The 27,407-nt window shown below is 43.5% G+C and overlaps 1 protein-coding gene and 1 non-coding gene across 8 annotated transcripts in view; both read right to left on the bottom strand.

Moving 5' to 3' along the window:
- The window catches only part of RALGDS (ral guanine nucleotide dissociation stimulator), a 91,288-nt gene that overhangs the window by 22,010 nt on the left and 41,871 nt on the right, over nt 1–27,407 (bottom strand). For 3 of the 7 annotated variants that reach the window (XM_074210805.1, XM_074210807.1, XM_074210808.1), the window contains exon 1: nt 22,414–22,670. The exons of 3 other annotated variants lie outside the window; for them this stretch is intronic. In XM_074210805.1, coding sequence (XP_074066906.1) covers nt 22,414–22,620 — 207 coding nt within the window. In that variant the 5' untranslated portion in view covers nt 22,621–22,670. Of the gene's footprint in view, nt 1–9,695; nt 10,325–22,413; nt 22,671–27,407 lie in introns of those variants that run through there. One more of the 7 variants, XM_074210810.1, reaches the window with a different exon arrangement.
- Nucleotides 11,500–11,606, bottom strand: LOC141510312 (U6 spliceosomal RNA). The gene has a single exon (XR_012474816.1). It is a non-coding gene; the product is annotated as a U6 spliceosomal RNA (small nuclear RNA).

Genomic DNA, 27,407 nt, shown 5'->3' with positions numbered 1-27,407 from the left:
TCCAGCAAGAGATAATAATCATAATAGCTAGCATGGGTTTGCAAAGTTCTTTGTATATATTACCTCATATAAGAAGCCAATATATAAAATAAAAGATTGTAGATGAGATAGAAAGAAGAGGTGTTATAGGTGGGGCCAAACTTCCAGAAAAAATAATAGGAGAAAATAATCTTTCCTCTACAGAAGGGAATTGTAGGGATTGATTTAGAGGACTTGAAAAAAGAATGGGTTTAGAACAACTTCTGCAGGGAGAGTTATAGTCAACTGAGAAAATATAAAAAGATTACCATACAGCAGTGAGAATCCAGTTAAAATCAGAAAGCAAAAATCTGAAGTAAATTCATCTGGCAGGATTTCATGACTTACTCCAGAGGATTTAACAATAAGCAAGGAGTAGCAAAAAGTGGGTGGGGAATGAGGAAGGGCCACAAAGGTAGAAGAGAGCACATAACTGAACTGACTCTAGGGTCAAGAATGTGAAGTCAGAGCAGGGGCAATTGACTGAGCACGCTCAGTTTAAGATACTGAGGGCAAGAACATGTGTGGGGAGATGTTCTGAGGAATGAAGCATCCAGAGAGATGCAAGAATAGGAGATTATGGTCAGAGTTTTCAAGATCATGAAGATGGTAATCATAAGTAATGGTATGAGCTAAGTAAAGTATTATCATCCTTGTGGGTGATTGAGGTAGGGTAAAGATAAACTAATATAAGGGATTTGCAAAGTACTTTACAAACATTATCTTATTTGATCCTCCAGTAATCCTGAGAGGAATGTCCTTATTATTATTATCGCCATTTTACAGAAGAGGAAACTGAGGTAAACAGATTATGTGTCCTGCCTAAGCTTACACAACTGATATCTGAGGCAGGATTCAAGTTCAGGTCTTCTTGCCTCAAAGTCTAGCAGTGTATTTAATGTGCCATCTAGCCTTCTAGGTCATGGACAGTTAGGAGGCTGATGAACTAGGAAGCCAGGATGCCTGAGCAAATGGAAGAACAATGGGAGAAAAACCAACCACTATAACAATCATGAGTTGGGTACTGAACTATTTTTTTAAAAAATTTAATTTATTTAAAGAAATGGGGTTAAGAGTGACTTGTCCAAGGTCACACAGCTATGCAATTATTAAGTGTCTGAAGTCGGATTTGAACTTAGGTCCTCCTGACTCCAGGGCTGGTACTCTATTCACTGTGCCACCTAGCTGCCCCCCTGCCATGGGTACTGAACCCTTCAGGAAAGGAGTGAGAGTCACCTACAAAAGGATGAGGGGGATGCTAAATGATGGTGTCCCAGGGAGGTTCTGGAAATGATAGCAAGGTAAAACAACTATGGCTCTTTTTTCTAAGATCCAGTGACACTGGCCTCCTTGCTGGACATTGCATCTCTGACTCTGGCCTTTTCAATGACTAATTGTCTCACCCATCTAGAATTCTCTCCTTTCTCACCTCCTGGCTTCCCTGACTTCAAGTTCCAGTTAAAATCTCACTTTACAAGAATTCTTTTTTGATCACCTTTAATACTTCCCTCTGTTGATTTAGACCCAATTTATCCTATATATAGCTTGTTTGTATACAGTTGTTTATGTTTAATTTCCCCATCAGACTGTGAACTCTTTGAGATCAAAGATCAAACAGTGTCTGGTACATAGTAGGTACCTGAACTGAGAGATACAATAACAAAGCTAGATACAATAGCAAAGCTAGAAGAGATTAGAGATTATCTAACCCAGTGTCCTCATTTTAGAGAAACTGAGGCAAGAGAGAAGGAACTGACCTGCTTGTAATGGGTGAAATGGTGGTAGAGTTGGACCTCAAGCTAGATCTCCATCCAGCCTTCTAGGCCAGAACTCTTTCCATATTACTGAAGCTATCAAAGTTGGTTCCAGATTCAAGACTGTAGACTTCCTGTTATAGTTAGGGCTTAAGTAAGGCCAGATGTTCTGTCTTCAAGATTCTCCTCTCAGAGGCTTCTGCCCTGCGTCAGCACCTCAAATTCAGAAGCACATGTTCCAAGACATGCCCAGCGTGACCACACTGGAGACTTCCTTCCCTAATCACTGCTCATTCATACCCATATGTCTTCTTGGGTAACAGCAGAAATTTCCTTTTTAGAAACATGGTAGTGGGGAGGGAAAGTTTGGGGTGGAGTAAGTATAGAAATATATCTTTGAATTTCCACCCTCCACTCCCCTGTACAGTACAGGTTTACTAAGTACTTAAAATACTAGGTGTTTGTTGATTGATGACATTCCAGGATTCAAGACTGTGGCTTTAAGGTAGGGAGGGAACAAGACAAATGGCGGGTTGCAGTCTGGGCCAAAAAAACATCATAAGGAAACTCTCCTTGGAGTAAGGAGGAATTGGTCATGGAGTCAACAGATAATAGAAAGGAAAAAAAAATCCCTATCTTTGGAAACAAAAGACTCAATATCCTGGGAATAGGGAGGTCAGGAAAGTTGGGGGTGGGGAGTTGGTTATGAGGGGAACTTTTTGGAAACTCATGCTCATGACTATTTAGACTTAAAGCTAATCCTTTTTAACATATATGCTGGGTGGATCAGAAAGATCTGAGATCCTCACTCCCCCATCCGCTTTTTACTACTAGTGAAGAGGGAAGGACTTGGGAAGGCATAGTAACATGGGAGAGATAAAGAGAGAGAGAGAGAGAGAGAGAGAGAGAGAGAGAGAGAGAGAGAGAGAGAGAGAGAGAGAGAGAGAGATGAGGAGGGGGGATGTATATGGGAGAGGGGAGGCTAGGCAGATGGACTGATAATGAGATGTGGGGTTATCATTCTTTACCAAATACTCCCAACTAGGCCCACTGAGCCAAGGACCTGGAAGATCAGACTTGGAGAGGATTATTTAGAAAGCCAGGGACTCAGATCTCTGCCCTGCCCTCTAAAGATGACAGTATGGAAGTCACAGGTCTTATTCTTGCTATTCTCTATCTCTCTCTCCTTCTTGAGAGGCCTCTCAGGGCAGCCCTTTAGAAGCCGCCTTCCTCAGGAAAGGCATTTCCTCTGGGATCTGAGCCCACCTCTGACCACATTCTGACCACATTTCCCTTGATATCCCCCTTCTCTCTTCCCCTACTTCCACAGGCTGTTAATGAAAGGAAAGCCACAAAAATTACCTTCAGCCCCTTCTCATCCCACACCTTCCTGTAGCCATAGGAACACAAAAAGCAACCTAAGGGCTTTCAAATTCACAGGGAAACCACAAAGCAGAAGTCCCAAAATACCCTTTAGTAACATCTAAGATGTGGCGGAGAGGAGGGGGGGGATTTCCCTTGACCCCAAAGAATAAAAACAAATCCATCAAGTGACAATGGGGAGAATGGAAGGGGGAGAATGAAGATTAAAATGAAACCTTAGGAGATAAACACAATCAAAGATACAGGTGCCCCATAACAACATGGGGCTGTCAGGGTCAATCAACAGGCATTATTAAGCACTTACTACATGTTAGGCATTATGCCAGTGTTTTCTGGCTTGGTCCTTCCAACCTCCTGCCACCTGCCATCTCTAATCTCCATTCTCTCATAGTGCTTGATGAAATCCTTTCCTATCCTTCAAGGTCCAACTCAGGCATCACCTCCTCTGTGAAGTCTTCTTTCATTCCCTCAACTGGAGGCACCCTCCAACTTCTCATGGTCCTTGGAAAGAACACTTCCTTTATAGTGATCACTTTTTATCCTTGTGTAATAAATTATCTGCATAGGTGACATGACTGGGTCATTTTCTGAACTAGATGAGAAAGGATATCTTTAGTTCTGTGCCTTGGTACACATATTAAATCCTTTCTATTTGTTGAACTGAACCAACCAGATACTGAAACTGCTTATTTTAAGGGAGCAATACATATCTTTGGAGAGGGATATCCAAATTTTAAATACCTGCCATGCCTAGTAGGACTATGCCACCACCACAGACTTCACTCCCCTGCTCAAGGGTCAAGGCAGGGGACAGGAGGGAGCATAAGTCCTTAGGAGCTGAATGGAGCCTTCTCCCTGGGTTCTACTACAAGAACTGTGCCAACAAGTCTCATGACTTCTCAAGACTGCCTCAGTAGCCAAAGAAAGGGAAGGGGGAGAGGGGATTGAAGCTAAATATCTCTAGTTTCTAGAGGGGAGATCAAGAGGCTAGTCTCATTCTTCTTTGCCCTTTTTGGGTTTCCTGGAAGCCCTAGTCAGTGTTGGCTCTGAGGGATAGGATGACATTGAAGGGAAACAGACTGGCAGGAGAAGGTGGATCCATGGACCCAGGGCCAGTTCAGTTTCTCCAAGAATGTCCTCTACCATGCCCAGATTCTGCCTAGCTCATGAAGAGTGGATGTTTGCCTGCTGATTAGCTGGCATGCATGCAGACCTCTCTGGCATGTTTCAAGGTGCTGCCACTTGGAAAAGTCTAAGTCAGAGAAGTGAGAGACAAGGTTGTCTTTCTGCCAGAGTTCAGGGAGGTCACAAGCCAAGGGGTAATGGGATATTTGCTTAGGGCAGCCTAGGCTTTTAGAAGCAGGGGAGACCTTGAGATGGCCTAGAGCTGGCTGTTTTAGTGCTATACCCAGTGGGCTCTGGGGACAGTGGTGTACTGGTCATCCACAGGGAAATTTCCCTCCTCAAAACTTCTCTTGTCCTCAGAATAATTTTCTCTGTTGTACATATCCTCATCTTAGTTCAACAAGGTTAGAATTTACTGGGATCATGTTGGGGTTGTGTGTGTGTGTGTACACACATGTAGATGATGCCTATGTATATACATACACAGAAAATATGTATGTTTGCATATGTGCACACAAACACTGAAGTGCTATTCAGTAAACACTTAAAAGGATGAACTTCTCCAGTTTGAGTGAATCTCAGGGCATATCATTTGGCATACTCATTTTATAAATGAAGAAATCAAGACCCAGAGAGGAAAAGGGATAGGCAGTGGCAGAGCTGGGATTTGAGACCAGATTTTCTAACTCCAAAAAACAGTGCTCTTTCCATTACATCACCTCTGTGATCCTTATTGATTGACTGATTGAGAAATAATTTTCCATAGCTATATGAGAACAACAAACGCAAAGAGGATGGAGCCTGGTCCCTCCCTATGCCATTCCGGAGTTACCCATGCAGGTCCCCTTGCTTCAGCTCTAAATAGACCACTCACCAGTAATCCATCTGCCTTGGCTTGTAAGGGCAGCAGCTGGCTGGTCCCAGCTCCCCTACAGCAGAGTCATGTGATCCTGGAGCTGCCTGTCCGTCTGTCAGTCTCCCCTCACCCTGGCCTCCCTCTCCTGGCTCAGCCCCCAGCTTAGCTTAGGTCCCTCGGGGAGGCTTAGCTTCCTTCTGTCTGTGACCCACCCAGAAGAGCTGACCCAGGAGTCAGAACCATCTCCCTCCTCCCATCTCTCTCCAAGGGCACAGGGAGGGGAAGAAGAAAAGAGGTCTGACCCTTTCTCACCCTCTGAAACCAGGAACTTGCTCCAGAAGGGGACAAATAGGGCCCTGGTGCAGCCTGGCATGGAGCGGGCAATGTTCCTGGGTAACCCCAAGTCAATGTATCACTGTTCTCCATTGCCACCCACACATGGCAAGGGCCTGGAGTCTGGGCAGCCAATCAGAGGCAGTCTGGCCCACTGGGGAAGAGAGTTCTGGCAGGACAGGGGGGGAGTATGTGTATAGGAGGGGAAGCAGGGGGTGGTGGTGACCTAGTAAACAGCTGATGCGGAGAAAATGAATTACCATTGAAAGCAGGACCTAGGCAGCCAATTCTGGGCCAATTGTTAGGAGAGAAGGGGGAAAAAAATTAAATGGTTCTCTTTGTTCGCATGGTACTGTGCCTCCCACCCTCTGAACCAACCAATTCAGCCTCCAGGTGGTCACTGCACATCTCAGACAAGATTCTCAGCTTCCTGGGGACCAAACAGTCTTTACCACAGGTCTCCCAGGGAGATTCTGGATCTTTCTGGCTCTTGGTCTTCCCATCTGGAAAATGGGACTAAAGGACACTCGTTCTAAGGGAATGAGTAGGGTCCAGGTTGAAAATACTAAGTCAAAACATCAGATGGCAGGATCATCCCCATTTCCCTATCCTTCAACTCCCATGGGTCAGGATGCTCTTGACAGGTCACTTTGAAATATGGCCAGGGTGGTATCCTGTTATTGTCAACAGATCTTCCTCCTCACAGTGAAACTGGGGGGGGGGGGGTAAGTTATGACACAGTCCCCGAGTGACGGAGAAAAGTAAGAACTCAGACTGGAACCAATCTCCTCAGTTTTAGTGATGAGGAAAGCAGTAGTGAATTGTTTAAGACCATATAGTAAATCACTGGCAAAGAAAGGACACAAACTTTGGTCCCCTGAATGGGAAAGAATGCTCTCCCTGTTATAGAACAACTCTTTCTAATCTTGATCCACCGTGCCTCCTTTGGAAGAAGTCACAAAATTCAAAACAAGAGTTCTCTTTAACTGAAGCAAGACATTTCCCTTGTAATGGGAGAAAGAAAAAGGAGAGGGGGAATAGGCCAAGATATTTCATATAATAAGATTTTTCTTTATTACAATGAGCTATTGCAATGATATGGAAGGGGGAAAGGCAAGGGGGAATGAGGGAATCTTTGCTCTCATCAGAGGTGGCTAGGAGAGGAAACAGCATATATACTCAATGGGGTATAGACATCTGGAGTAAGGGAGAGAAGGGGGATGGGGAAGGGGAGGTATGATGTGAGTGATGGAGGAGAGGGTGGACCATGGGGGAAGAGTAGTCAGATATAACACATTTTCTTTTTTACTTCTTGCAAGGGGCTGGGATTGGATGGCCTGTCCGGGACCATAGGGCCGGGTGGATGCTGGGCCTAAGGGGTGGTATGTGGGCTTGGGGCCTCTTGGCCCCAGGGCTGGGGATCTGTCTGTTGTGCCACTCAGCTACACTACAGCAGAGACAGAATGAAAGGAGAGAGAAAATATAGTACATGGTAGTGGAGAAATACGAATGGGGGGGTTGTGATCAGCAATGGCAACGGTGGAAAAATATGGAAGTAACTTTTGTGATGGACTTATCATAAAGAATATGATCCACCCACGACAGAGCTAGAGGAGTTGGAACACAGACTGCAGCACATTTATTATTATTATTATTATTATTATTATTATTATTATTATTATTATTATTTTGAGGGGGAGTTGCAGGGCAAATGGGGCTGGGTGGCCTGCCTGGGGCTGCACAGCTAGGTGACTGTTGGGTGTCTGAGGCCAGATTTGGACCTGGGTGCTCCTGGCTCAAGGGCCAGTGCTCTGTCTGCCACCCGGCTGCCCCTATTATCATTAAACAAGAATATTTTAGTAATGTATAAAAAAACATTATTTGTACAAAACAATAAATTAAAAAAATAAAAATGCCAAAAAAAAAGGCATTTCCCTCTCAGGATCAGATAAAATCTCATCTCTGGAAGAAGATACAATATCACAACCTAACTAGAAACATTGTTTTAGCTGTTCTGGCTTAAAAAACAAACACAAATAAAAAAATATTTTTCTCACATATAAAAGGTGACAGAAGACCTTATATATAAGAGGACAAATGTTAAGTAATGGGGAGTCTAAGTCTATAGGGAGGCAGACCCTCCAAGCAGAATTTATTCAGATTCAGAAGTCCTTCACAGGCTCTTTAAAAACAGGTTTCACTTTTAATATTGGGAGTCTAGGGGTTGGCAGCTATGTTATGCATACTCAGCACCCCTTTCCCCTCCAAGAGCCCTGACACTCAGTCCTAAGGTAGGTTTTCTTCTAAGAGAACACATGTAGTCCTAAATCCCCACATGCCCCACCAGAGATTCCATACACATGATACATTACTCAACTGATGACCTTACATACAGCTTTGCTTGCCTTCCAAGTCACCCCACACCCCAAGTCCTGTGGAGTCAACCTGCTGTGTATAAACAACCTAGATCACTGCAGGCTTCCTAGACCTGGTCTTATGTCTCCCTCAGAGAGATCCAACAACTGTCCTCAAGGAGAGGGGACCTGATCCTCTTAGCCTGGATCCAGGGGGTGAGGCTGGGCTACCTGAAAACGGAACTGGCTGGCTTTGGGACAAGTATGAATTCAGAAGATTCCAAATGGCCTAAGGGAGTTCTCTGTAGCACTGGTTCTAAAGAAGTGTTCCTTGGACACCTGAAGGTCCCAAGACTCTTCCAGGGAGTCCTCGAAGTCAGAACTATTTCTATAATAATACTAAGATGTTATTTGCCTATTAAAATATGTCTTCCTTTTCCAAGCTCATATCTGCATAGGTTAGGTATTTATCCTATTTGTCCTTCATTCTCAACCATGAAATCAGGGAGGTGATGCTATAACATGTACGTGAATTTGATTTGAGGTGTGGGAGGATTGTGCAAAGTCACCAGCCTCAATTTTTCCTCCAGAGCTATCTGCATACAATGGCCAGATTTGGATTGGGATGACTGGAGATGGTTCTGGATTTGAAGTAATCAGCATTAAGTGACTTGCCCAAGGTCACATAGCTAGAAAATGTCAAGTGTCTGAGGTCAAATTTGAACTCAGGTCCTCTCCAGGGCCAGTGGTCCATCTACTGTACCTTTAGATGTCCCACTACTATTAGACAGTACAGTTGGAAAGAGCGTCTGAAATCAGGAAGACTCAGCTTTGTAGTTCAAATCCAGCCTCAGACACTTACTAGTTGTGTGACCCAGGCAAGTCATTTAATCATATTTGCCTCAGTTTACTCATTTGTCAAATGAGCTAGGAAAAGAAATGGCAAAACACTAATATTATTCTCCACATACTGCGACCACAGCAATTTATCACAACAGACTAAATGCAGAAGCAGATATGAGAATCCAGTTATCTATTAAGACACACATTAAAAAGAATTTTAAAAAAAAGATAAAAACAAGGTCACTCTTTCACTAATTTCTTTTGAAAACAAAGTTATTTTCATTAAAATATATTTTTTTATGATTTTGCAAGGCAAATGGGGTTAAGTGGCTTGCCCAAGGCCACACGGCTAGGTAATTATTAAGAGTCTGAGGCCGGATTTGAACCCAGGTACTCCTGACTCCAGGGCCGGTGCTCTATCCACTACGCCACCTAGCCGACCCCTATTTTCATTAAAATATTATTTAACATTAAGATTATTTTAATGAATTCATATTTTTAAATAATCAGTTTTCATTTCTAATGTGATAAATATTAAGAGATATAACATAAATGAAAGTGACCCTTAAGATGATTAAAACCCAAGAACTGGAAGGGCTCTCAGAGGTCAGAAAGTAGTGTACCGAGAAATGTCCCTCTGTTCTGATTCAGCCTCAACCACCACACCTATCTCACTTCCTAGGGCAGAGCTTAGTGGAGATGAGAGACAAACCACTGACGGTCAGCCAGGGACAGTCCAGGGACCAAGGGTGTTATGGAAGGGGAAGAGCGTTACCTTAGTTAGATAACTGAGGGCTAAGGCAGAAAGAAATAAAAAGAAAAAACAACCCCTCTTTCACATAGGGGCTGTTCTGTTTCCTTTGCTGGGGAACTCGTGTACACCCAAGCCACAACCATTTCTGACCCCAAACCACCAAAATACCTCAACCAGAGACAGAAGCCCTGAGGCCATGGAAATGAGGTGGTGAATATTTTTTTAAGGTTGTCATGACAACCCACCTTCCTTCAGAGGATAAGAGAGAGCCTCACCATTGGGCTGAAAGTCTTGAAGCTGGTTAGTGATGATCTCAAAGTGCACCACAGTCCCACTCCAGAACATAGCTACCCCAATGGGACCTGGTTCAAGTTCCTGTGGGGCAGAAGCAATACACAACTCTTAAATTAAATTAAGAACTGATTCTTGATTTGTGGCTGCCCGTGAACTAGAGAGAGAATAAGCAAACTGTGGTACATGAAGATAATTTAATCTCACCGTGCTATAAGAAACAAGGAACACAATGAATGCAGAGAAGTATGGAAAAATTTACAAGACCTGATACAGAGTGAAGTAAGCAAAGTCAAGAAATCAATAAACATAATGGCTATGACAGTATAGATAGAAAGAACTACAAACACAAAACAATCAAATATATTGCAGGGGAGATGAGGGAGAGAAGGGAGAGAGGGGAAAAAAATGTGGAATTCAAAAATCTTACCAAAAAATTAATGTTGAAAAGCTATCTTTTAATGTACTGGGAATAATAAATAAAATGATTAAGCATTAATTAAAACAGTATTGAGCTCATTGTTAGGCCTATCATAATAGAATATTAAAAATCCTACCCTTTAATTTTATGTTCAGTTCACAACTCTCTGAGGCATTATTTAATGATCTTCGGGTTTTTTTTTAAATCCTCTACTTGGGGTGGCTAGGTGGCACAGTGGATAGAGCACCGGCCTTGGAGTCAAGAGTACCTGGGTTCAAATCCGACCTCAGACACTTAATAATTACCTAGCCATGTGGCCTTGGGCAAGCCACTTAACCCCATTGCCTTGCAAAATCTAAAAATAAAATAAAATAAAATCCTCTACTTAAAATCAGGGGGTTTTTTTGAAGGGCTAGCACTTTTTTAAAATTGTTTTTGAATTTTACAATTCCCCCCCCATCTCGGTTCCCTCTTCCAACCCCCACAGAAGTGCAGTCTGATAGTCTTTACATTGAAAACTCAGTTTTTAAGGAGGTATTTTAATATTAATTAAACAATGAATAACAAAGGAGGGTATTTTAACGTTGCCCTAAGTTGTAATTGCCCTTGTCCCTTATTTCTTGATATTAGAAATAAAATAGTTATACCAACAAAAAATTGCAAAACCCTAAGCCTAGTCCTAGGGAAGATAGATGAGAAGACACCTCTTCCTATTCCTTTGCAGAGGTTGTATAGGCTAAGGGAGTAGGGGAGGCAGGGAGAGGGAAGATGTCTTTGGGTGTGTGATCACTGTATAAGGCTAATTTTTTAAAAGAGTATTACTAAAATTTGCTAAATTGTTCTTTTTTTTTTCAAAGTACAACAACTTTTAATACTCCATTAATACTAATGATTAAAAATTATTGCATAGCCTTATGCATTTATCCTAAAACATTTTCTGTAAAGTAAATGAATTATATAAAAGACAAATAATAATCCCTTAAAATGTGGATGGCCTTTACTACCTCGATCTTCTATCTTTTTTTGTTTTTTCAGTACTTTTGTCCATTGTTTTCTCATTATCTCCTCTGCACTTTGGGAAATACCATTTTCCCTTTGGTTTATAAGTAAGTGAAACACATGAAAAATGAAACCACTCGATTGGACATTGTTCATTGTCACATCCTATCATTTCGCCATAAGACACTTGGTTACATAAGCAGTATGTAGGTTCATTGGGATCTATTGCAAACTCAACAGGTGAAGCTTCCCTTTCCTGCTTGGTCTTTGAACGTTTCTTTTTCTTTGCAGATTTGGATTTCTTTTCTTTAGGTGGTTGATCATCACAGTCTTCAATCCCATTTGCTATGTGGCAGAGATCACGGCTTAAAAATATGGAACTCTTCACGAATTTGCGTGTCATCCTTGCGCAAGGGCCATGCTAATCTTCTCTGTATCGTTCCAATTTTAGTATATGTGCTGCCGAAGCGAGCACTCTTCTTTTTTTTTAAGGATTTTTTTTTTTTAGGTTTTTTGCAAGGCAAATGGGGTTAAGTGGCTTGCCCAAGGCCAGAGCTAGGTAATTATTAAGTGTCTGAAAGGATTTGAACCCAGGTACTCCTGACTCCAGGGCTGGTGCTTTATCCACTGTACCACCTAGCCACCCCTGTTCTTTTTTTTTCTTTTAGAAAATTATATATATATATTTTTTTTTCTTTGAAATATTTTAAATAAGATATGTCTCTCTGGGAGGCAGAAAAGAGACCAAGATATGGGGGAAATTCAGGTATTTATTTTTAAAAGTGGGGAAAAAACATTTGTTTAAGAGGGTGAAAAGGAACATATTTAGGGCAGATCTAGTTTCTCTAAGGTATCTGTTTCAAGAGTAAACAGGCCAAGGAAGAGAAAAGCATATCTGGGTTCTGAAATGATTGTCTTTCCCTGGGATCTCAGAGGGGAAGCCTGGACCAGCCTTTAGTCAAGTTCAGCTTTATTTACATTAGTTTTTGCCTTCCCAACCACTAACTTATTTCACAAGTCTTTTTAGATTTGCTCCCTCTCCTACCTCAGCTCCCCTTCTCATCACACTCTTCCTTGTATAGTTCATATCAGTAAACACAAAATATTCCCCTCTTCTATCATGCTAACAAACTATAAAAACTCTTTGAGGCCAGGTAGAATTTTTTTCAACTTTCTATACTCAGCACTATAGCATTGCCCATAGTAGGTGCTTAACGAATATTTGGAGAATTTAAATGAACCCATAGTATGACTACGAGCAATTCATTTCCTTCCTCTGAATCTCAATTTCTTCTTCTGTAAAATGAACCAAGGACAGCTAGGTAGTGCGGGATTGAACTGCTGGGCCTGAAGCCAGGAAGGTTCGTCCTCCTACATTCAAATCCAGCCTTATATTTACTAGTTGTGTGGCCTTGAGCAAGTCATTTAACCCTGTTTGCCTCAGCTTTTCTTTTGTAAAGTGAACTGGAGAGGGAAGCAGCAGACTTCTCCAATATCTTTGCCAAGAAAACCTTAAATGGGATCACAAAAAACTGAATGTGACTGAAACACTACCCACTACTATCACAAAATGAACTTTAAATGGTCTAGGACCTCATTTGGATTCCAGTTAATACCTGTCATCTAGGACAAGTTATTCCCTGGGCTTCAATTTCCTTATCTATAAAAGAGGAAGTTGGACTAGATGATCTCTAAAGTTTCCATCCCTTCACTGCTTACTTCCTCCAAAATATCATCTAAATCACTCACACTTCAGGGGTGTGTGTGTGTGTGTGTGTGTGTTTATATGTATGTGTATGTAAGAGACTGGGCTCTGAGCAGATCAGTCTTCCTCCACTCATTCTTCCCTGACCAGAGGCAACTTTGTTCTTACTAGAAACCAAAGGCAAGCAAGATGCACTATCCAACTAGTCCAGTGGATGGACGGCTAGACCTAGAGTCTGGAAGTCTTGAGTTCAAATTTAACCTCAGATACTTATGAGCTAGGTGACCCCAGGCAAACTTCCCAAGGTGTTATAAGGATTAAATGAGATAATATTTTTAAGTACTTTATACAGTGATGGTTGTACAGTAGGCACTCAATAAATGCTTGTTCTTCCTCCTCCCTTCATCCTTATCTCAGTTTTTGACTGGGATAGTCAGAAATATCTGAACTCATAGGAGAGGCAGAAGTATCAGAGGGAGAGAAAAGGTTGGGGTAAAGGGATTTACTTTGCTAGACCAGGAGTGTTTAATCTTTCTTTTTTTGTGTGTGTGCCACAGATTCCTTCGTAAATCTAGTGAAGCCTAAAGATCCCTTCCCAAAATTAGGTTTTTAAATGCATAAAATAAACTATGTAAGATTACAAAGAAGTTATATTGAAATAGTTATCAAAATATTAAAAAAAAAAACCCTAAATATATAGACCCCAGGTTAAGAAACCCTTTTCTAGTTAGATCCAGATTTCATTTTGTGTTTGGGCCAGGAATCATAAGGGGTTGTCTTCTCTATTTGCATCCCTAGCACTAGTCCTTTAAAGGCCCACATTCTCCCCCACCATTAATTCATTTACAGAAAAGATCTTTAAGGCCAATTCTCCCCCCCCCAACACATTTCCCTAACTTAAAACATATCTATGGTGGAGGAAGAGGAGGATGGACAAATCCTTCCCATGTTTCATTTTGGTATATGGGAGACAATGAGGACTGGGGCAGACAGGGAAAGTGTCAGATTTCTTTGCCAAGCTGAAAGGAGTCGTCTGGGGTGTTGCCTTTATTTATCTTCCTGAAAACTATTCTATAATCACTCATTTAACATTTAATAGATGCCTACTATGCTATATTAAGCAGGAGGTAGCAAAAAAGTTTAAATAAGACAGTCCCTGCCCTCTTCCTCCTCTTAGATTATTAGTGTCATAAAGTTACCAATACAGATAGCTGTAATACATAATATATGTATTAGACAGGTGTAAAACAAAAGTCCCTGGCAGGTCCAGGGAGAAAGGTCATAACTGAAAGTTGCTTCAAAGAGCTGGAGGAGGAGCGGCTAGGTGGCACAGTGGATAGAACAACCGGCTCTGGAGTCAGGAGTACCTGAGTTCAAATCTGGCCTCAGACACTTAATAATTCCCTAGCTGTGTGACCTTGGGCAAGTTACTGAACCCTACTGCCTTAAATTAAAAAAAAATTAAAAATTAAAAAAAAAACAACAAAGAGCTGGAGGAGGCAGAGTCTAAGAATCTTGGATCTGGAATTTGAGCACCTGGATTCAAATCCTGGATCTGCTACTTATTACCTGTGTGACCCTGGGCCCCATTCTGGAATTCAGATTCCTCCTCTGTTAAAAGAGGGGTTGGATTAGATGATCTCCAATGTCCTTTCTAAAACTAAATCTACAATCCTCTGGGTTGCTAGAGGTTAGAAGGTGCTGGATGATCAACACCTCCCCACCTAGGGGGCAGAGGAATAAAGCTGCCCAGTCATGGAACTGATGAAATCACATGAGAAAAAGATGTCCAGGGCTCCGACTCCCCACTTTGCCTAGCTGCTGACCACCCCTTCCCTCTAAGCCCCTCCTGCAGTGCCAGCCACATTCCAACACAGCAAAGGCCTTCTGGAATCTTACCTCCCAGGGAAGCCAGGCTGCCAATGAAAGGCCCCTGTGAATGGGGCTCAGCTGATATTGTGTCCAAATCCTGTTCCCTAGCAACAGGCTCACCCCTTCCCCGTAGTGTGATGCCATATTCAGGAGTAAAAGGAAGGAGGAAGGAGCATTGTGGGGCATAGGCCATTTCTTTCTTTTGTGGAAGATTATTTCCACCAATGATGCTGGAATGCCCAGAGACCATAGGCCCTGTTGTACCCCATGGGTGACAAGTCTGCTATAAAATTCTAGCAATGAGGAACCAAAACCCTAATACACTGGTACACTAGATCACAGCACCTTAATACTGTGGCCATAAGTATACGAGGGATCAGAGGAAAAGACGTCAGACTGAAAGGCAGAACAGGGAAAGGATAGGGCACAGCCACATCTGTTATAGATCCCCTGCCCATGCTACAAGTCATAAACCTATTATATTTACTTTGCTGTCTCAGAATGAGACAGAACAATGTCAGAAGAGAAAGCTGTGTGAATACCTGTGAGTCATTTCCCCTATACATGCCTCATTTCCTTCATCTATAAAATGGGGATGGAACCTGACAGTCAAAGCAATAGGTCGCTTTGAAAGCAAAATAACACCTTACTGCATCCAGGGCTATCTCCAGTTATCCTGATCTCTATCTGACCAGGGCTATCTCCAGTTATCCTGATCTCTATCTGACCATTGGACTCCCCATATTCCTCCAGAAGAGTCTCACTAAAATCCAATTCACTCACATGTCAGATCATCACCCCCACCATGTAATGGTCTTTGAGAATGAAGGACAAACAACCAGTTTTATTGAAGCCACCTAACGTTCATAAAGAAGGCTACAATCATTTTCTAAGTACTCTCCCCAATTATTATCTCATTCTTTATCTTTAGAACATTCTCTTTGAGGCAGGCAGGAGAGAGGATCAGTTATTAGTTTTAGACAAATTTTGACTTTTTTTTGGACAAAGAAACAGAGGCCTCAAGATGCTATGGGTGTCCTTTGATTAGTAAAGAAAGGGAAAGGCTCTCCAAAATCTCAAAAGAAGCCACAGTTATCTCTCAGGAGAGCAAAGAGATGCCTCCCCATACTCCCCCTGAGGCAGTGGGCAGTATCAACCCCACTGTAGGTAGAAGGGCAAAAATCTGGCTGATTTTTCTAAACCTATCTCTGAAGGAGTTTAGAAATGTCCTACACTTATCATTTCCAATCCTTCCAAGAGACTCCCACTACATCCTCCAAGGAAGAGCTCTGAATAGGACTTTGGACATCTAGTCCAACTCTTATTATTTTACAAATGAGGAAACAGACCTAGAGAAGGGAAGACATTGTCCAAGGTCATATACAGTGAGTAGCAGAGACCAGATTAGAGCCTATCTCCTGGCTCCTGGTCTAATAATCCTATTTCTAAAACATCAGGTTAACTGGGCCTTGAAGGATAGTTAGAATTTAGAAAGGTAAGATGGCTATCCTAGTCAAAGAGGAAATAAGGACATCATCAGAGGATCTGAGTTCCTTTTACTACTGTTGTGTGGTTGTATTTGATTCTTCATGATCTTGTATACCATACTGTATGTGGAGCTTTCTTGACAAAGATAATGAAGTGGCTTGCTGTTTTCTTCTCGGGCTCATTCATTCATTCATTTATTAATTTTTGCCCACGGTCACACAGCTAGTAAATAACAAATGTCTGAGGTCACATTTGAACTCAAGTCCTCCAGACTCCATGGAGCCACCTACTTGCTCTCCTGACTAAGCTACTAATTATCAATGTGACAGTAGGCATGTCATTTCAGTTTCAACAAGGGAGTTGAATCAGATGAATTCTAAATTTCCTTCCAGCTTTTAAATTTAGGATTCTTCCAATCAACTTGCCTGAGGCCAAAGAATTTAGGAATGACAAGTAGGACTAGAACACAGGTTTCCTGAAGGCCAGTGGGGTGTATTCTCTTCTCTATTATAGAGGAAGAAGTCCAAAGGAGCAAAAGCAAATCACAACACTCTGAAACAGGGAAAAAGGTGCAAGGGGCCCTGCAGGGACTGTTATGTTGGAAGGGTGGAAAATAGGAAAGTACATACATTCATGGTTGTCCACATGTCAAGATATAAGGACTCAAATTAGGAAATCTGGGCCCCTTAAAAGTGTGTTCAGACATCAGGTGACCTCTGAGAAGGTTAACTGGGTCATGAGGCAGACTCCCCAGGGGCTTAAGCCATTTCTGCTTCCTTCCCTAACTTTCAGAAGGTCTAGGAAATGCAAATTACTAACCAGAAGAATGAGCAAAAGAAATGGCTCAAGGTATAGGGGAAGTCTAGCTGTGGATGGATCCCCAAATCCATTCCCCATATAAAGGCCCAACAAAATGAGAGGTCAAACCTATATTCTCCAACAAGATGAAAAGCAGAGTGATGATGAGGGTAGAACTTGGACAGATTCTCTCCTAGTCATGAATGGTGCCAGAGAACAGTTCTCCTGGATTTTGGATTGTAGCCTGACAGCCTCATCATTCTTGATATAATTTTCTACCATAATCCCCTTCTTCAAGATGCAGCTGGCATTGCCTCTCCTACTATTATACTGACTCTTCCAGTGAAGACTAGAGCCATCTCTCACCCTCAACCAGAGGGAAAACAAGGCCAACACTCAGTGTCAAGCCTCCCGTGCCCACAGGTGTTCGGGCTCAGGAACTGGGACTTGCTGACAACCCACCCAATACTCTTCCCTTCCCCCACCACCCCATCCACAACACAAGAGAACCTGAGCTGCTAGGTAATCTGAAGACCCGGGAAGTAAAGGCAGGGTGTATGCCTCTAAATCCATCTGAGCTCTGGAAGGGGGGGGGGAGAGGAAGGGAAGGGAGACAAGCATTGAATGCATATGGTGACAATTGGCTCTTGTCTGAACTCCACATGCCCTGAAGCTTCAGAGGAGACTGCACCTTTTGGAAAGAGGCCAAAAAGCTGGACTTGACCAGGAAATACCAACACATAATGAGCACCATGCAGACTGTAAAACCTGTGCATGCCCAAATATTCATTCATTCTCTCTCTCTGTCTCTGTCTCTCTCTCTCTCTGTAATTTTACAAGTTAGGGGAACCTCAGGGAAGAAAGATGACTAACCTAGGAACCATCAAACTCTTGGATCTCTTCTTTCTCCCCTCTCAAGTCAGACAAAGGGAGGAAATAAGCTTTGATTACAGTAGGAGGGACTGTGGGGAGACACAAAAACTTTCAGAGAAGGTCAGGAGAGCAGGGAATTGATAGCTTTTCCCCTGACATGCTCCTGTCCTTTAAAAATAAATGAGATATCTATTCTCCCTTGGCTAGAAGGTCCTTCCCACCTATCTAACTGCTAACCATTCTTCAAGGCCTCTTTATTAGAGTGAATTATTAGACTGAAGATTAGGAGAAAGCAGGTTCTAAACTGGACCCTGACATTATCTGTGAGAACCTGGCTAAGTATCTTCACCTTCTCTAGGCCTCAGTTTCCCCACACTGAAAAGGATGATGAAGGTTGATGAAGATGCCTTTTCGCTCCAAGATCCCCATGATGATTCAAGTCTCCCCTCTATGAAGCTGTGCCTTTGAGCTAACATGATAAGAGTATCTTTCCCTTCTCTCCAGCATTTAACTTTGTGTACATGACTCATGTGGCATCGATCACACACTGGCATATTGTTTGTTATCTTTTGTTTCTTTCCAACATAATATACAGTTCATTGAAAACAGGGACTGAATCTTATACCCTCATAGAACTGACTCTGTCTTGTCAAGTCAACAAGCATTTAATGAAGTATCCTACCATTTACTAGTGCTGGGGGATACAAAGAAAGGCAAAAATAATATGAAATCTGTTCTCAAGGAACTCAGTCATTGTTGGCATATAGTTGGCTATTTGTTGGGGTTCCCCCCCATGGGACTCACAATCAACAATGTACCAATGAAAGATATATAGAATAAATTGGAAAAATCCTTGAAGAGATGACACTATCAGAAAATTAGATTGTAGTTGAGACAGAGACAAGGAGAGCAAACATTCCAGGTGGGGTGGGGTGAGGTGGAGAAGGTGGGTCAGTCAGTGAAACTGCATACAATTAGAAGATAGAATTTTGTGTTGGAAGAAGGACATGGATACCAATGTCACTGATCCCTAGTATAGTTGGTAGGAAATAAGGTGAAGGCTGATAGGAAAGATGAGAGAGGGCCTTATCTAAATAAGGTGTTAAATAAAGTTTTTGTTAATTAACATGTACTATTTGTGGAAATTGGGGCTTCTTGTCTAAAAGTAAGGAAGTAAATCAAAGTATGGAATCTCAGAGCAGGAGGCACTTTAGTTCAACCTATAACTAAAAAACTTCTCTTTCCCTCCCTTCTCCCCTTGACAATATCCCCAGCCTCCACTAAAACACTTTCAGGGCTTGTGAACTTCCCTCTCAAGGCCATATAATCTACTTCTGGACAGTCCTACCAACTAAGGAAAACTTCTTTATGAAACAAATCTATCTTTCTGAAAGGTCTAGCCAATATTCCTAATTCTACCCTCTGGAGTCAAACAGAAAAGGTTTGAACCCTTTCCTCCATGACAAATCTTTATCCAGCATGTCCCACACTTCTCCAGTCTAAATACCCCAATTACTTCAGCCAGTCTTCCCATGGCATTATCTCCAGTCTTCTCACCATGCCAGTCATTCTTCTCTGGATGCATTCCAGTTTGCAGTGTCCTTCCTTAAACGTGGCAGCCAGAACTGAACATAACACCACAGGTTGGTTCTGACCAAGGCCAAGCCTCCCTCCCACATTCTGGACACTAGGTTTCTATTCATGAAAGCCTAACCTCTTGAAAGATACAATTCACATTGCTAGTTCCAGGCAAGGGTGAGATCTGGTTGACTTCAAAACAGAGGTAACTGAATAGACACCTAAATGTTGGGCAAGGTCCAGGAAAGGGAGAGGAGGATCGAGTAGTGGCTTGACTAGCACTGATCTTCTAGGATATGGGGGAGGGAAGACAGGCTGTTTTCCTAATGGTAAGGCCTGAGCTATAATAATCAAAGATGGCCTTGGTCTGAAGCTCCCTGTTCCTGCCCAAACCCTGGCAAGCTATGGCCACGAGGAAATCCGCCCCAGGAGGGGAGAGGATGTTGGCAGGAGGGATGGGGACTTCCCCTCCTTCCCCCTTGGGGGGGGGTCTGATGGTAAATGAACATTGTGTTTCGGCTTCCGTCCCCAGGCCTCCTCTGCCAGGACCCTGGTTTTCTTTCCCCTAGCCAGAACTTTTACCCTTTAATTCTGAGACAGGGGCAGCTTAGACTGAAGAAGAAAGGGAGAAGAAAAGCACCAGGCTACACAGCTGGGAAGCAAAATGGAGGAGAAGACCTCGTTCCTGAGCTTCTCTGATGGCGTGGAGAAAGAAAAACATCCAAGGTTTGTGGTTTTCCCCCCAACCCAACCTTCCTATCAAAGCCTGACTGCCAAGAATCAATCCAGGCTCTCCCTGTGCAAAAGGATTTATTTCGTGAGCCAGATTTCCTGCCAGACATAATGAAAACCAGATGAGCGGCTGTAAACAGTGTCAAGACACCTCCCACCCTTACTCGAGGGAGTCCAGGTTTAGGGCCTCTCCCTAAATGAGGCCCCAGTCACCTTCATGACCTCAGAACTCCCAGGAGCTAAAGGACTGGCAAAAAGGTAAGACTGGCTGGCCAGGTTGGAGGTCATAGCCACTGAAAGGATTTGCCTCCCATATGACAGATGGCAGGGAGTTCGTCCCCACCTTAAGCTTCCTGTTAACCACACTCCTTCTTCACTGTCTGAAGGACCCTGGGGAAACAGGGGAAATAGAGGTCAGTCATCCACCCCACTATGGCTTGGAACAGGGCCACAAGGATATTGGTTTAAAGGGTCCCTCCCTAGAAATGAGGTTTAAGCTGCCAAAAAGTTTTCCCCTTATCCAGCAAAAGACATAATAAGCCTAAAGGAAAAGCAGGGGAATGATGATGATTAATATCTTCTAAGGACCCCCCACAGTTGTACACTCAAGTCTCACACACACACACACACACACACACACACACACAGTTTAACATCTGTAGCCCATCCTACACCAACCAACCCCCAGAAGGCCCAGAATTACAGGACAAGCCTGATGAAATCATAGGTCTTCACATTCACAATTCCTGCCCACCCCCACCCCCCCCATCCAGTGCTGCCAATATTCCTTCCCCCACCAACCCTTCAAACTCTGTGGTTTTTCTTAATGGCCCTTGCAGGGCCTGGCCTTCTGCCTAGAAATAATGGGATTGATATCAAAAGAACCCCAGCAGTGTTGGGGCCACCTAATTTCAGTCAGAACCCAGAATCTTGCCTAGATCCATAATCTTCAGTGTGGAGATGCCCAAGGTAGTACTGGGTCCTTTGTGGTCCATGGAGTATTTGAGGCCTATATCCCTGGATCTGACCTAAATTCTATCTAATTGACTTCAAGAGGCACCAGAAAGCAGGTGGCTGTCAGTCAGAATGTAACCAGAAGGTATGATAATTACATCATTCCCACTGTGAACCATTTAGGACCAAGTTATACTGAGTAGGAGAGAGGAGAATAATCAAACTATAGGCTAACTAGGCCCTGGGATTTTAGCCCATCAGATCCTGATGTCAAATGATGCATGGCCCTGCCTAATAACTATCCTCTGTCCCCTTCCAAAACAGAATTCAAAACTATCCCCAAAGTGGAATAAAGGATCAACCATTCCTCTGGTACCAAATGACAGTTACACTCTTCCTCCTCTCCATCTGTACAGTCAGATAGATGGAATCTCCAGCACATACCTGGTTTACTACATTCTGTGTATCATCTAGTGTGGTAGGAAGTCATAAATTGGAGGTGATGGTCATGGAAAGAATGTTGGAATGGGAGGCAGTAGACTTTAATTCACTCATTATAAGTGTGACCTTGACATTTCTCTTCACAGTGACTCAGTTACCCCCATCTGTAAATGGAAGTTTGGCCAAGATCTCTAAAGGTCCCTTCCAACTCCAGAATAACACAAAACTTTACAAGTTTAGTTTTGGCTTTAGAGCTCAGCTAGTCTCACTTTATAGATAAGGAATCTGGGGCTCAATAAGTGCTTCCCCCAAATCAACCAAAATCTAAGATGGAACTAGAAGCCAGATCTTCTGACTATCCTGTTCCCCTGGGAACAAAAGATCTCTCATCTTGTAAGACCCCTAAAGGTAAGAGCCCCTTGCTTATTGTTCTACTTTTTTTGGCATACTCCCTCAAATCAGCTTGAAACAGATGTGTGATAACCAAAATACCATAAAGGGTCGCAACTCACTTTAACTTATGTTTTAAGGGTTTACAGAAGGCTTTACTGAAGGGGCAAAGCAAAGGGAGAGGAGACATTCTGACAGCAGAGTGACAGAATGAATCCTGGTCCAAAGTCAAGTGTCGCTAATATTGGCAAAATGAATCGATCTCTCCCCATCGTGCCCCCACCCCGAGAATCGGAAAGGAGGGCATCGCTGCTCATCCCTTCCAAAGGAGACATTTAGAAGCGGGGGAGGGGCGTGCGTCTGGGATGGGCACGGGGGCGTTTAGGGAGGAAGGGTCGAGGAGACCCCCACTCAGCAGAGCCCCCCGCCTGCGCCCCCCGGCCCCGCTCACCTCGAGGCGCGGCAGGTCGGGGTCCAGCTGGGTGAAGCTGTGCAGCACCACCGGGCTGCAGTCGGCGGGGGCCACCTCCAGGCGCACGGCGTCCCAGAGGCTGCGGCTCCGCCGGGAGCCGGGGAACATGCTCTCGGAGGGGCCGCCGCCGGCCCCGGGCGGCTCATGCTGCTGCGGCGGCGGCTCGGACCACATGAGATGCACCATGGAAGCCCGGGCGGCGGGCGGGCGGCGCCCCCGGCCGGCCCGGCCTCGACCCCCGGCCCCGGCCCCGGAGCTGGCGCGTCGGCCGGCCGGAGCGCTGGGCTGCTCCGCTCCGCGCTCTGCGCCGGGCCCGGCCCCGGCCCCGGCGGATGTCAGGAGCTGGGGGCGGGGCCGGGCGGGGCCGGGCGAAGCCCGGGAGGGGCGGGCCGACGGGGGGAGGAGAGAGGGGAGGGGACCCCCAGCCCCGGGGGGAAGGGGAGAGGGGGCCGCGAGGGGCCCAGGAAGGGGAGGGAGGCCATAGCGCGCTTTGCCGTCCATCTCTCTTACTTTACATCGAAAGCAAAACCGCGTCTTCTAGGTCGCTCTGGGTCTTATGCCCGAACGAGAGAGTCAGCTCCAGGAGGGCAAACGGACTAAGCATTTCTTTTCTTTTTCTTTTTTTGGCCAGGCAATGGGGTTAAGTGACTTGCCCAGGGCCACACAGCTAGGTAATTGTTAAGTGAGCAGGATTTGAACTCAGGTTCTCCTGACTCCGGGGCCGGTGCTCTATCCACTGCACCACCTAGTCGCCCCGTGGACTAAGCATTTCTACCGTGTCTGCCGTGCCAAGCGCTTTGCAAACACGATCTCATCTGATGTTCCCATCCCCAAGGCAGGGGTGGGAGCTGCTATCCTCTCCAGTTTACAGTAAATCACTTCCACAGAACCACAGTTTACACAGCTAGGAATCGTTTGAGGTCGCATTTGAACTCGGGTCTTCCTGACTCCATGCCCACACTCTTAGCCCTGGCGATAGAGGGATTCTTTTTTTTTTTTAAACTTTTTACCATCCGCCGACCACTCACATAGGTTCTCGGCATCCTGTATTCGATTAATGTTTGCAGAATGCATGACTACATGTAGGAATCATACGGTGCCCTCGCGAAATGAATGGTTATTCCTTCCATGTTGGCGCCCTGGCACTGTTGTTATCGAGCCTCTGGGCCTCGGAGTCCGTGTCCCCGGGAGAGCCTGGTCACAAGGCCCGACGCTTCTTTCTGCCTCCTCTGCCCCGGAGGGATGGGCAATTCTGACGGAATCTGCCTCCGCTGGTTACACTCTGTGGGACACTATATCAAGTCAGGGGTTTTTAACTCTCCCATTTTTCAGAACGATGTTTTAAAGTGCACAACCACCAAACAAAAGATATAAGATGACAAAGTAAACATGATCTTGAAACAGTTGTCAAAATATTTTTTAAAAAATAACCTAGATGAAGAAACTCTTCTCGAGGTTCAACACTTGATTGGTTGGGGTGGGGGGGAGAAAGAGGTGGAAACAACAGTAATATCGGCAAGGACAGCAGTTTGGACCTGGGTTCAAATTCCAGTTTCCGAGTCTGTATGAATGAAAGGGCTGGTCTAAATGCCTTTCCAAGTCCCTTCTAGCTCTAGGTTTGTGACAAGACTGAAGTAACAATCTGACCGCGACAGCTGGGGAAATGTGCAATTTTCGAACAGCTTGGCAAAGAAACGTAGGAGTGGGGCTGCAAATGCCGCCTCCTCCAGACTTTCACTATGGGTCAATACAGAGGCCAGAAGAGGTTAACTCTGAAAACAGTCCCTCAGGCTAGGAACGAAAGTGCTTTCCCTCAGAAAATGTCCCTCCCAAGGGGAAACACTCTACTCCACTCATAACTCCCTGGGTGGTGCATTTAATTAGTAACATCTCCTTCAGGGAGGGAACAGACCCGTTGTTGTTATCCCCATTTCACAGATTAAAAGAGATGCAGAGAAATTGAGGGTTCTTTTTGTAGGAATCAACTGACAGGTCTGAGAGAATTCAAGAAGATGGAGAGCAGAAAGAGGCACTGAAGTTTGGAAGCAATCATTAAAAGTAATTTAATTTATTATATAGCAGTCTGTATTACAGCAAGTGCTTTCACACATTCATTATTTCAACTGTTCCCCACAATAAAACAGACCAGAAGAGTATTTTTATTCCTACTTTACAGAAAAGGGAACTGAGGCTCAGAAAAATCAAAGAAATTAATCTAGTAAAAAGGAGCCAAAACTAAAAATCTGTTTCTTGATTCCCATTTGTCCACAGCTCTCTTCCACCCTCACTCCACCCCGACCTAAATCTACCTTAAAATGACTGCTTTTAAACCAGACAAGTATTTCAAAGATGTATTCTATCTAAAAATATACCAATGAACTTGCAACAGTCCAGAACACATGAACTGAAAGGAGTCTGTTCCCTAACTAGTCTCTCTCTCTCTCTCCCACCTCTCCTATCCTTTACTCTTGATAGCACATCTTTCCCAAATTAATCACTTTAATAATTCAATTAATTATTATGTATAGACTTATATTAGGACATATTGTTGAAACTGATCATACCTTTTAACCCAGCAACACCAATACTAGGGAGGTCCAAGGGCAGCTAGGTAGCACAGTGGATAGAGCACTGACCCTGGAGTCAAGAGGACTTGAGTTCAAATAGGGCCTTAGACACTTAACACTTAGTAGTTGTCTGACCTTGGGCAAGTCATTTAATCCTGACTCTCAAATCCAGGGCACTCTCCAGTCATTCTGATTCATATCTGGTCACTGGACCCAGATGGCTCTGGAGGAGAAAGTGAGATTGGTGAACTCTGTACACTGAACTCTGTACCCCCTCACTGAAATCCAATTCATGTGCATGCCATGGCATTATCACCTCCCTGATGTCATGGTCATCTAGAATAAAGGACAATCAACAACAGCCAAAACTAGTTCTATATCCAAAAGAAAGCATAAAAAAATGGGGAAAATTTTACATATTCAAAATATAGCTGTTCTTTTTGTTAATTGCAAAGATTTGGAAATTGAGGGGATGCCCATCAATTGGAGAATGGCTGTACAAGTTATGGTATATGAATGTTATGGAGTACTATTGATATAAGAAACCAGGAATGGCCAGCTTTTCAAGTAGTATGGAGAGAATGACATGAATTGATGTTGAGGGAAAAGAGAACCAAGAGAAATATTAACAACAACATTGTGAGTTGATCAACTATAATGGGTGCAGCTCCTCTCAGTAGTTCAGAGATCAAGGACAATCCTGGGAGACCTGTTTTGGACAATGCCATCCAAATCCAGAGGGGGGAAACCCCCCTAAAATCACAGAATCTGAATGCATATACTATGTTTACTTTTTAAAAACTTCTCTTATGTTTTTTCTGTTATATATCATGGTTTTCTTTCTTTTCCCTTAATCCTAATTCCTAAAATGAATACACAAAATGACCAATATGTAAATATGTTAAACACAAATATACAAGTACAACTTTAACAGACTTTAACAGACTGTTCCCCTGCCTTGGTAGGGGAGGGAAGAGAGAGAGTGTTAGAAAAAATGTGTAACTTGTAAATTTGCTAATGGATGAATGTTAAAAAACTACCATTGCATGTAATTGGAAAAATAAAATAAAATATCAATTAAAAATAAGTACATATTGTTGTACTTCTCCTCCTTCCATTTTTTTTTTTTGTCTAGGCACCTCCCTTCTTTCCAGCTTAGGAAGTTAAATTGACTGTTGATTGATTTTCTTCTCTACTAGGTAGTTCTTTCACTTTCCTGCTGCTAAAATGGCAATAGAAACCAAGGGGAAAAAAACAAGAACAAATCTGATTTCTGAAAATCTAGAGATTGGCATTCTTAACAGAAGATTTTAAAGTTGTGTCTTCCCTCAAAAGTCTCTCACTGGAGAGTTCCTTTCAATTTTCTCCAAAAAGGAATCCAGTCTCTATGCCCTCTTCCTTCTTCAAAGCCCTCACAAAGATGTCAGTTTTCTCAGAATATCATCCGGATACCAGAAGCAGAAGGGACTTCCTCTACGTAATAAAGGTCATGTGCAATTTGAACTCAAGTCTACTTACTTCTATTTCATCATTCTATGACCACCAATTCCCTGCCCCATGAGGGAACCCCAAGCTAAGGCCATAGTGCTGAATCAGGAAGGAACCCTCAATGACTCAGCTCCCTGGTGTAATCACTACCTCGTGCTTTGAGTCTCTACAGAGTAATTCCTCACACATCCTCCCAAATAGCACAAAAACCATGTGCATGGCCTGACTGGTTTCCTGTGGGTTGCTAGGGGTGAAGTGTGGGACAGATGGAATGAGACTTAGCACTAGTTCTGGGAGGTCCCAGAAAGTGGTCTTTCCTCACCCACAATGTGTAGGATCAAAGAAATTCTAGTGGCTAGGGTAGCTTAGAGAGTACAAGCTAGATCTATAAAATGGGGGGGGGGGGGTAGGGAGAAATGACCAAGTAGACAGTTAAGGCCTACTGCTAAGGAGCTAGGAATAAACAAACCAGGCAAGGTTGATGACCCAGAAATATTTTCTGATGGACCTCCTAAGACCCTTGTTTAGGAAAGGAAGGAGTGGCTTGGGGGAAAGGTAGTCAGATTCAGAATTCATTGATTCATTCAGCAAGCATTTTATTTATTGAGTGCCTACTCAGGTCCTATGCTGTGAATCAGCACAACCATGTAACCACAAAATCAACCTATAGGTATTTAATTCAATAGCATTAATAAGTACCTACTAAGCACAAAGCACTCCCCTTGGTATGGAAGAAACAAGGACAACAATGAAAGACAGTCTTTGGGGGCCCTGGAGTCAGGAGGATCTGAGTTCAAATGTGTGGCCTTGGGCAAGTCACTTAATCCCATTGCCTTGCAAAAACAACCCCCCCCAAAAAAAAACCCCCACCAGTATTAGTCCTTACAGAGTTTAAAAGCTAACCACTGTGTTGGTTTT

This window comes from Macrotis lagotis, chromosome 1 (genome assembly GCF_037893015.1).
Source record: "Macrotis lagotis isolate mMagLag1 chromosome 1, bilby.v1.9.chrom.fasta, whole genome shotgun sequence".
In the NCBI taxonomy this organism is placed as follows: Eukaryota; Metazoa; Chordata; class Mammalia; order Peramelemorphia; family Peramelidae; genus Macrotis; species Macrotis lagotis.
Note: the sequence above shows the minus strand (reverse complement) of the source record. Positions and strands in the feature narration are given on the sequence as shown.